This window comes from Emydura macquarii, unplaced genomic scaffold (genome assembly GCF_026122565.2).
Source record: "Emydura macquarii macquarii isolate MOO-44397 ecotype Brisbane River unplaced genomic scaffold, CSIRO-AGI_Emac_v2 contig_1790, whole genome shotgun sequence".
NCBI classification, from domain to species: Eukaryota; Metazoa; Chordata; order Testudines; family Chelidae; genus Emydura; species Emydura macquarii.
The window spans coordinates 4,094,777-4,105,782 of NW_027131927.1; the positions used below are offsets into that span (position 1 = coordinate 4,094,777).

The following is an 11,006-nucleotide window of genomic DNA, read 5'->3' on the forward strand; positions in this document are numbered from 1 at the left end:
TGCCCCTCTGACAGCAGCCCTGGTCTTTGAACAGAGCAGAGCTCGCCTCTCCAGCCAGCTGAAGGTTTCACAGACCTGCGTGAACCAGACCGATTAGGGAAGGAAAGCCCCATCGGCGTCAACATTTCACGTCCGCGACAGGCGTCTGGCCTGTGTTCCACATGCACACGCAGGCTCGCCTTCCTGGGTAACATTAATTTAATCAGCCGCAGGCGCCTTGTGCTTTGCGGGTCGTCTCTCTCTTTAAAAGGCAGCCAATAGAGAGGAGCAGTGGCCAGACAAGCAGCGGGGGACACACACAGCCCTAAGGCAGGGGAGCCAAATTTGGGTCTAAAAGGAAGAGCATGGCTTCAACTGGCTCCAGGAAGGTGCACGCACTTACTGGCCTTTCTGGAGCAGGGTAACCCTCCCCACTACTCCATCCTCCCAAACATGGAGATGGGGGGGGGGGGGAGGGGAAGAAGGGAGGGAGGGAAAATGTGTGGGATTAAAGAAATCACCTACATATTTATATTCAGTGAGGGCCCAGTACTAAGGCAGGGTTGCAATGCTAAGAGAAGTCATGGGGGAGTGGGGTCTAGCGGTGAGAGCAGGGGGCTGCTCACCAGGACAGCTGGCTGGTGCTCAGACCTGCCATGGATTCACTCACTTTAGCCAAGTCACTTGACCTCTATGCCTCAGTTTCTCCATTTTTAAAACAATCCCAAAGTATTCTCTTTTGCGGACCTAGTTGTTGGCTTCAATTTTCCTCATTCCTTATAGGCTGGGGGGCACTTCCCTTCACCCCCCAAAACTCAGAGGAGCCAGCATGGCAAAGAGTGCAAGTAGACAGTGGTTTTGGGAGTTGCTGGAGTCCCTCCCAGCACCCTGGTGTTTAAATTGTTGGCAGCGAGAGATCCCCCAGATCAAACCTCCGGCCTGGAGCCACGCCTGGAACCCAGGAGTCCTGGCACCTGGGCCACTGCTCAGTGCTGCTGGAGGAAACAGGCGAGGCCATGAAGTTTGAAAGGAGGCTGTGAAAAGCAGAATGACTGTCTGTCTAGAGAGGAGATAGTTGGCTTCAGGAACTGGGTGTGTGTATAGCTGGGGGTGGGGGGCAGGGTGTCACGTGTGCGCCCAACCACCACTTTAGTTTTCTTCTGAAAAGTACGGTGCACACCCAATGCTGCAACAAGCCGGAAACGAGCTCCACTCCCGCCAACATCCCCTTCGCCAGCTTCCACCCCCCTGAGTCACAGCCACGCATCACCTCCTGAAAGAGGAACCAAAATGCTCGCCACAGCACCACATGTTCCTGCTTTACATTTTCCCCAGAGCACATTGTAATAACTTGTCTCAGCCCCCGCTTACAGATCAGCGAACCGAGCCAGAGAAGGGGAAACCGTTTGCCCAAGGTCACCCAGCAAGACATGGACAGGACTGTGACCCGGCCTCTGAGATACCCAGTGGTGCCTTCGTCTTAAGAACAGGAGACGTTCAATCAACCGTGCTTGCCTTGAAGCCTGGGGCCCCGTTCACTGCTGCTTTGCACCAGTGCAAAAATCCTCTCCCTGCTGACGCTGTAGTTTTGTACCTGACTCCGTCCAGGCTTTTATTTCAGAACTGGCAAGCAGGGCGAGCGCTGCTAGGGCAGCATTATAACCACTGTTCAGCTTAGCTCTGCTGCCGCGCTTTTCAGCCCCAGCTCGCTTTACAAGAGAAGTGTCACAGCCCCTTTGTGTGGGGAAACAGACACTGAGCGGAGAAGCGGTCAAAGCGGCAGAGACGGGCATAGAACCTGGATTGTGGAGGCCCTGTCCGGGCTCTAACCACCCTCCCTACTGCCTCATTAGAAATAGGTGGGGGGAATAAATAACCAGACCCATATAGAGGGAAATCTCTGCATGAAAGTGAGAAATAAAGCACAATACATCAGCCGTAGAGATTTTTAAAAAAGCTTTTCATTTGCATAAAGATTAGAAAGAAAAAAATAACACCTTGAAATAAAAAAAAAAAATCTGTTTGAATGTAATGAGCCCTTTGCACACACTGTGCACACCCAGGGTCTCCGGCTGCAGTGAGATACTTATAAAAGAAAAATAGGAGGAGATGCTAAATCTTCCCAGATTACACATACAGTCCGTTGGCATATGAAGATGAGCATCAGATAATACATTCCCCTGGATAGCATCTCCCCAAGCAGATTACAATCCCTGGCTGGTTTCAAACTCTTCTTTTGGGTTGCTCTTAAAGTCCCTGATTTTCCTTTAAGCGACAGTGGCACTTCAGTAAAGGCACAGGGTTCTTCAATTCTCTACCCGCCAGGAGGAACCTCCTCGTTCCCAGCTCACTCGCATCACCTAGTGCGGCTAAGATATTCGCCCCATCGGCTCTGGATCAGAACCAAACAACCCCCCCGCAGAGGAGGTGGCCACCCACCGCACAGCGCAATCAGCTCCCACACCAGTGCGCGCGCTCGTACAGACATGCGTGCGCACGCACTCGCGATGAACACCTGTGCAATAACGGAAAGCTTATTTCATGGCCCCCCCTCAGTCCGATCCATTACCCCACCCTGCAGTAGCTTCTGCTACGTTTGTAGGTCTGGCGGCGCCCCCCTCCCCCCTCCACGGGTTCAGTGAGTTTTGTGCCTCTGGAATCCAGGCTTGGCAAGTTAGCATGCACAGTTAACACGGCGGATGGGCTCCGTGTGAAGGAGGAGTACATAGGACTCAGGCTCCAGATACACCCTAGGGCATAAGATGCTTGTGCCAGATGCATGCCCAGGGCATTTTAAATGCTGTAGCCAGCTCACCCTGTACGAGGTGTGTGTGTGTGTAAGTGAAACAAGACTTTTGGGGGCAGGTATAGGAGGAAAGTTTTCCAGCCAAACGAACCGCACCTCTCCCACCATAAACAGGTGCTGCAGATTCTCATCAGGCCTGCAGGCACACAACGCTTACCCTGCTTCATTTCAGCCAGGGCATCAATCCAAACTGTTCCCAGTGTGAACAGTAAGTACGAGGACACGGTGCTGGCGAAGGAGGATTTTGGGGGGGGGGGAGAGGGAAGGAAAGATACACGTACTCAACTGGAATGTTAAAGGAAATTGGCCCCCCCACCCCACACGCTGCTCTAGCCCTACAGTGTCAGTTCCACGGGCATTGCTTCTAGTGTGTCACGGGTGCCTCTTGCCAGCCAAAATGTGCGTCAGAGCGAAGGAGGGCGGAGGATCTGGGGAAAGGGCACAGCTGCACCCCCACCCCAGAAAGGCAATGGCGGGAGGCTTCAGGACAGCTGGAGCCCGAGGGAGCCAGCGCACGTCCTGCACCCCGCTCCTGGAGTCAGGCTGTGATTTCGAGTGAGAGGCAAGCCTCGTGCGAAGGCAGATTTTGCAGAGCAGGGATCATGCCATGGCTGGATGGAAAGAGCTGCCCAGGCCCAGCTTGCATCAGAAAGAGCCTGGCAATTAAGGGGGGGGGAAGGCAACGCCCCTTTTTAGTTATGATTCATTCTTTTCCGGGAGGGGGAGGGGGGGCCACACCCAGGAAGTAGGTTGGGAGCCCGCCTGGAAGGATGGCAGCATGAGACTGCCCTTGAGGGCTGCCCACGTGTGCCCAGAGGCTCGGCCTCACAGATAAGGAGGGAGATCTGGGGCCATGGATCTAGGGAGGCTCCTTCCCGGAGCAGTCCCTGTTCAAAGTCACTGCAACTGGGTCACAGCCGGGTGGGAAGGCACCTGCCAGTGGATGTGTGGGGCAGAGGGGTTGGGAAACAAGCCTTAGGCTGGGTGCGCAGAGGCCGAACAAAACTCATTCCAATGCTGGGCTCGGTTTGAGCTGCACCCACGCAGGGAAGGAAAAAGGGAGTTTAAGCCACTCCCACATCTAGCAGGTTTCTCAAGGAAGCAGCTGCAGCTTCGCGCCACCCGCCTCTCCTGAGAGCAGAAAGGGATGGTGAACCAGAGGCCGGGGTGTGGCCTGAAATTAGAGGGGGAAGGGGAGAGATTTAGGGCTCAGTGCAAGGCATCCTGGCTGCCTCCCACGTGGGAGCTGGTAGGGGCATGAGATGGTCAGGCGGGAGCGAGAACGGCTCCTGTGTAGGACGGCCGCCATGCCCCGGGTCCTGCCATCTCAGAGGATTTTCTCCCTCCCAGGAAGAAGGGCAGGGCTCCCGCAGAACTAAACTACCCCTGGAGTTGACCCCCCCTCCCACAGTCAGACAGCTGTCCTCCCCTCTTCCAGCAGGATCATCAGCCTCTGCTAGACGTGGGTCCCTTGGCAATGGCCCCCTGCCACCTGGCAGGGCAGGAGGATGCTAAGAGGGCAAAGCAGAGAGAGGGGAAGCTGGTGGGCAGAAGCCGTCATTCCACAGGCAGAGGGGCCAGGCCAATAGCTGCAAACAACAGCCACTTTCACTCCTCTGGGCCGAAACTGGGATGGAGGGAATCTACTGGTGGGGCATTTACCAGGGAATATCCCGTCCCCGCCCTGCCCCACGCAGATTCCAGCCTGCAGCTCTGCGAGGGAAGGGGTGTGGCTGCACACATGGGGTTAATTGAGATCCCAGCTGGGCCTGATCCAAAGCCCACTGAGGTCCCAGGAGAGGGACACCAACTGGATTTGCACCAGGCCCATGGTCTTCTCCCTCCCCCCACAAGAAGGCACCACTGTCCCCATGATCTTCAGCCAGTGAGGACAGGTAGTCCCAGGATCCAGGAAAGAGCCACGCCCCTAAGGGCAGGCGGCTAAGCCAGCTGGATGAATGAGCTCTTTGATTTCCCCCACCCACCTGCTGGGGAAACTGGTTTGGGAGGAGACATGTGGGCGTGTCTGCGTCTCCCCAGAACGCCAGCTCTCTCCCGGCCCAGCAACCCAGCAGGTTCAGCAAGTCACCCAGGCGTGCACCACAGGCTCCCATGGCACAGCCGCCGCAGGCCCCTCCCATGATGTGGGACAGCCTTGAACGCCTCACCAGACCTGGACCAGCAGCAGAGAGGATGCCCCCAGCTGGGGAATGGAGGGGGGGATAAATAAGGATCAAGCCTGATCCAGTTTGATCGGGGCAAGCGGCTGTCATTCCCAACAGACAAGGATTGTCTTATAATTGTGGGTTATTGGGGGGGGCTGGACAGGGGACCCCCCCCCCCCAAGCTGCTCCCGTACCATTCACCCCAATGCAAAATCTTAAGAGCCTAGTACAACAGATCGCCACCCCCCCCCAGCCCCTCACTGGTTGGTTCTGCAAACCACCAGGAAAGGAGGAAAGGGATGGATTCCCAGCACCACAGATGAGAACTGACACCAAGGCCATACTGGTAGCACTGGATGATTGGACCCTGTGAACAGCTTGGAGTGGGGTGGGGGAGAAGAGTCCACACCCATCCCGCACTTCCCAGGTTCAATTAAATAATCAACTCTACAGGAGTTACAATCAGCAACAAGAAAAAGAGGCTAACTGGTTTGCGTTCAGATCTAAGCGTCATCCCCCCAACCCTGCAGCATTCATGACATCCCAACCCTCCATCCTGGGGGCAGGTGCCAAAGCAGGGATCAGATCCCCACCCCACCCCAGCAATTTTGAGAGAGAGAGAGAAACAGACAAGTGTGGGGGGGATTGGGGCTGGTGGGGGTGGGGGGAAATAAGGTTTCATTGGGTAGAGACGCGGGCGTGGGTCTAAAAAAAACCGAGATTAGGATTTGTAATTGGACGTCAGCCACATCAGACCTTCGCAGAGTCCTTCCCCGGACGTTGCGCACGAGGGCTGGACGTACCAATTCCTGTCTCTAATGCGCGTCAGGCCCAGTTTCTCCTGGATTTCGTGAGGCTTCATGGCATCGGGCAGGTCCTGCTTGTTGGCGAAGATGAGGATGATGGCGTCGCGCATCTCCCGGTCGTTGATGATGCGGTGCAGCTCCTGCCGGCCTTCGTCAATCCGGTCGCGGTCGGCGCAGTCCACCACGAAGATTAGCCCCTGGGTGCCCGTGTAGTAGTGTCTCCATAGAGGCCGGATCTTGTCCTGGCCCCCCACGTCCCAGACGTTGAACTTGACGTTCTTGTAGGTCACTGTCTCCACGTTGAAGCCCACGGTGGGGATGGTGGTGACCGACTGGCCCAGCTTCAGCTTGTAGAGGATGGTGGTCTTGCCGGCTGCGTCCAGTCCCAGCATCAAGATCCGCATCTCCTTATTGCCAAAGATCTTGGATAGCATTTTCCCCATGGCTGCGGGTGAGCAGCACAGTCCATACAAGGCTGCAGGGAAGAACAGTGAGAAAGTCAGGCACAATGCAGTGGCCAAGCAGCAGGGCCTGGAATCTGGCTGGCCTCAACTCCCCTCCCTGAGCTCATATCCCAGCGCTGACACCAATTCCACTTGAGCACTCTAGGCCTCAGTCTCACCCATCTGTAAAATGGGAACAATACTTTCACCCACCCTTTGTTTGCTTAAATTGGAAGCTCGTTTGGGTGGAGGAAGAGGCAGGACGGTCACACCACAGCGCCCGTGCGCTACTGGAAATGGAGATCCTCCAAGGCATTCAAATTGGGTCTAGCACAGCAACACATTGCCCACCTGGATCACAGAGGATCTCAAAGCATTTGAAAAACACCCCCACTTCACGGATGGGAAAAACCAGAGGCACAGAGAGGACACAGCAGGTCACACAACAATCAAGGTCGAGTTTCTATAGTCCCACCTCCTAGTCCCCTGTTCTAACCTCTACCCCCACTTCCCTCCCAAGCCTGGCAATAAAAGCCAGGAGTCCTGACTCCAGATCCCTCTCTTCCAAAACTCTGGACTCCCCTCCTAGGAACAGAACCCAGGAGTCCTGAGCCACTTCCTTCCCTGTCTAACCCTGCTCCTCCAAAGAAGCCAGACATTAAAAGCAAACCAGGAATGGATCCCACACTTCTGAAGACAGAAGCAGAGCTGCAGCCAGTTTCTCGAAACACCAGGAGAACGCTGTGCCTGGGATCTCCGGCCCCAGACCCTCAAGAGGTGTTTAAGCACCCCTGAAATCAGTGCCTTGCTCCCCAAGTCCCTCTGACTTTATGCTGAAGGTTCCCAGTGCAATTGCAGTCCACAGCATGCTGCAAATAAGCCAGTGTTCCCCCAAACGTCCAGGTAAGGCACCAGCTTCAGGACAGCTCCTGAAACCAGCTAGCCAGCTGTTTATTGTTACCCTCAGGGAGGGGGCTGGGAAGGTGCCAATTTCTCCACCCCCTCCCCTTCCATTGGCAAGCCCCCTGAGTACCCCCTCGCTGAGGGCTGATGGCTTTGTCCCTGGCCAGCCTGGGGAGCAGAGCCCCTTCCCCCCATGGGATCCTGCTAAGCCAGTGTCCAATTAGACACAGGCTTGAAGGTCAAACTCGAGGGGAAGTTTCCAGGAGCAGGAGCTGGAAGATGGAAAATACCCATTATCAGGGCTTGTCTGCCTCACCTAGGGCACAGCGGACTCCACACACCACTGCCTGCCCCCCACCCCCTCTGTCCCACCCTGAACAGTTCTTCTCCTCATCCTTCTCTCCTTCCCAAGCGAAGGGGCCAGGGAGGAGGAAGGGTGGAAATAAACCCCCGATTCCCTCCAGAGCATCTGAACACGCAGTAGCAATTTCAGCATCTCAAGGTTCCACAGTTATTTTGGTGTAGCGTGACCCCGTCCCTAGTCCACCCAACTGCAGTTTAGATCAGTCAGAAGCAGCTGTAGGCGACCCCCAAGAAGCCACCGCTCTTCAGCTGAAATCAGAGCGCCTTCCCAAGGGGCGGCCCCAGTTTAACTGGTGTCATGAAACTGGGGTAAGTTTGAGAAGGCAAGTAGCCTCTCCCTCCCAGAAAAGGGACACTTGCAAGCGAGCCCTCCTGGGGCAGATGTAGCTTAGAAGGGAGGCAGTGAGGTCCAATGGGTAGGGCACTGGACTGCAACTCCAGGGTTCTGGGTTTGTAGGAACCCAACCCACCCAGGAAGGCGCATCCAGTTCCCGGCTGACTGTAGGCCACCCCATTGCAGAATCCTGTCCATAAATGGCTCAAACTCCATCTGAAAGCCAGTTAGGTTGCACCCCGCCCCCACTTCCCTGCTGGGAGCCTCTTCCAAAACCTCCCTCCTCTGATGGAAAAATCAGAAACCTCCTGATTTCCAGCCTCAATTTTCTCATGGCCAATTTATCCCCACTTGATCTTGTGCCAACGCTGTCCTTGAGCGAAAGACGCTCTTCCACCTCCCTGGCATTTACCCCCCTGATGTATTCCTGGCTCTACCGCTGGCCTGCTGCCCCTCTGTGCCTCAGTTTCCCCATCCATAGCATGGGGATAACGATACCGACCTCCTTGGTAAAGTGCTTTGAGAGTGACTGGCAAAAGGCTCTAGATAGATAAGAGCTATATATTATTATACCAGTCCCCTGAACAAAATAAGCCAGACCCACCGAAGGATTTTTGGGGGGCGGGGGGAAGCCTAACTGCATCCACACTAGGGCTTTTACTGGTATAAAAATGTCATTCAAAAACCTCCACCCGCCCCTGCTGATATTGCTGTACAGGCAAAAGTTCCTAGTGTAGACCTGACCTTTGAGACACTGAAATTGCTACATCAGGGTCAAACTCTCCAGCAGCTGTTTGTCCCCCCCGCCCCGTGCGTGCACACTCAGCTTCCGACGGAGACAGGCCCCTTCCAGCTCCAAAATGGCCCCCACGAGGCACAGGACAGAATCCTCACCTGCCAGCCAGGCCGAACCGAACCTGTACAGATTACCTGCCGGGCTAGCTGCCCAGTCATCCCAGAAGTTTCTGTCCCCATCAAGTGGAACAGCTGGGCTGAGAGTTGGAGGAAGATTTTTTTTTTTTTTTTTAAAACCACCTTCCTTTTTAACTTCCACAGCCCCCCCCAAAAAGACACTGCAGAGATCTGGGGACAGTGGGTTCTCCACTGTCCTGAAAACAAACTCAGACAAACCCCTGATTTTAGCAAGAGCCTCTCCCACCCCCTTTTTAAACCCAGGACCCGAGGTTGAGAGATTCAGGACACCCAGTTTGCTTTCAAAAGGAAATAAACTATCCCCTCTCCAATCAGCAGCCAGCTGTTCGCTCAGGCAGGGCCAGGATTGAAAAGGAAAATCTGCTGCTTCCCCTTTTTTCTATCTCTCCCCCCCCCCATCAAGCAAGATTGTATGTGTGTGTGTGTGTGTGTGTGTGTTGCTGCTTCCGGACACGGAGTAGTTAGTTTCTAGAACTGCTCCTGGTTAAATGGCCGTTTTAATTCAAACTCCCAGATCCACCCAGTAAAGTTTCAAGCCTCACACACACACGCCTCCTTCATGGCCGTGATGCAAAGGGAAAACATTTCAAAACCAAGAAGAGGGGGGATCCCATGATTCTGATAACTTCCCCAGCCCTTTCAAATTTGAATTCAACCCCCACCGAGAAGAGTCAAGCCTCAGACACACACACGCCTCCCCCATAGCCACGATGCAAGGGGGAAATATCTCAAAAGCAAGAAGCAGGTGGAGAGAGACTCTGATCATTTCCCCCTCCCCCTTTCCAACTTAAATTCAAAATCCCGGTCCAACCAGGAGAAGTTTCAAGACACACACACGCGCGCCTCTGCCCCCTTTGATAGAAGGGGACGGTATTTTAAAAACAAGACGGGGGGACCCTTTAATCTGATAATTTCTTCTCTCCCCGTCAGGACTTCTATTTAGATTTTAACAGAGCGATCAATGCCTCCCCCCCGCCATTAACAGCCAGCAGCGCATTGTGTCTGCGTGTGTGTGTGTGGGGAGGGGGGGGTGAGTCACCCACTCCGCAGGCGAAGTTGAAGGGGGTTTCCGGGGGTGTCCCGGCCCGGATCAAAGCCCACTGCTGGCTCCGGTTCACGGCCCCGCCGGCTCTGCGCTCCACCCCGCCAGCCCCACTCACCCGAGCGGGACAGAGGAACCCGGCAGCCTCCCCGGCGGGACCCGCCGCGCCCCGAATTGTGGCCGCTTCAACTTCCGAACGCGATGTAACAATTTTTAGCGTCTCGACGTTCCACGGGGCTGCCCGGCAGCGGCCGCCCGCGGGCTCATCGGCCCGGCCCGCCCCAGCCCCAGGCGCAGCTGATCCAGGGAGAGGCCTCCAGGGAGCCCCGGTTGCAGGATCCACTAGCCGGCCCGGCGTATGCCCCGCTCCCGGCTCGCCTACAGCGCCGTGCTCTACCCGCCCGGCCGGTCCCGGAATAGGAAAGGGCGCGGACCGGTAAGGGAGTCGCCCTCTCCCCTCCCTTTTGTCACCGTGCGCATGCTCTGGGCTTCTTAAAGGGACCCGGCCCTTTTTTCTGCCCTCCAGCCAAGGGGTCGGGGAGGAGGGATTTAGGGGGTCGTTCGCGTTTGTCTGGTCAGTCAGTTTCCCTCCTGCAGAGCCATTGTTGGGGAAAGGGATCCTGGCTGGGAGCATCGTGTGTGTGTGTGTGTAGGGCTGCTGGGTTCATACACAAGTGTGTATGGCTGCTGTGTTAATACACGTGTGTATGTAGGGCTGCTGTGTGTGTGTGTGTGTGTGTGTGTGTAGGGCTGCTGTGTGAATACACACACGTGTGTGTAGGGCTGCTGTGTGACACACACACGTGTCTGTATAGGGTTGCTGTGTGAATACACACGTGTGTGTGGCAGTAGGCAGAAGCAGATGAAACAATTGCTTAGGGCCCTGAGCAGCTCAAGGGCCCCATTTCGTATTACCCCCAATATCATCCATCGTATTGAACGTGGCCGTTGCAACAAGTGTGTTGGCATGTGTGGGGCTGTGACATTTTTTGGTTTGTGGAAATAATGCAATGAGTATTTTTTAGGAGATGGCGGGAGGAAAACCATTCCTGCTCAGCCTCCCCTCCCTTGGGCTAGCACCGCCTGCGTGCGTGTTACATCTTAAAAGACAATGCCTTTCCCTTGATTGAATGCCCAAAAGAAAGAAATGACCCATGAGGGGCTGGCAGCTGGGGCTTTGCATGATTGAAAGTTCAGTGTGTGACATGCATAGTGCTATACATGGGCTAGTT

At 55.3% G+C, this 11,006-nt stretch overlaps 1 protein-coding gene across 2 annotated transcripts; it reads right to left on the reverse strand.

The window, feature by feature from the left end:
• Positions 1–1,922: 1,922 nt before the first annotated feature.
• Positions 1,923–10,250, reverse strand: LOC137158824 (ADP-ribosylation factor 6-like). 2 transcript variants are annotated; one of them, XM_067556739.1, is made up of 3 exons: positions 9,893–10,250; positions 5,754–6,231; positions 1,923–3,959 (listed from the first exon to the last, which is right to left on the reverse strand). In XM_067556739.1, the coding sequence occupies exons 2-3, from the start codon at positions 6,197–6,199 to the stop codon at positions 3,761–3,763; spliced, it is 645 nt and encodes a 214-aa protein (XP_067412840.1). In that variant the 5' UTR covers positions 6,200–6,231; positions 9,893–10,250; the 3' UTR covers positions 1,923–3,760. The 2 variants fall into 2 exon arrangements, with proteins under 2 accessions (XP_067412840.1, XP_067412841.1); XM_067556740.1 differs by having other exon boundaries at positions 3,783–6,231.
• Positions 10,251–11,006: the final 756 nt, after the last annotated feature.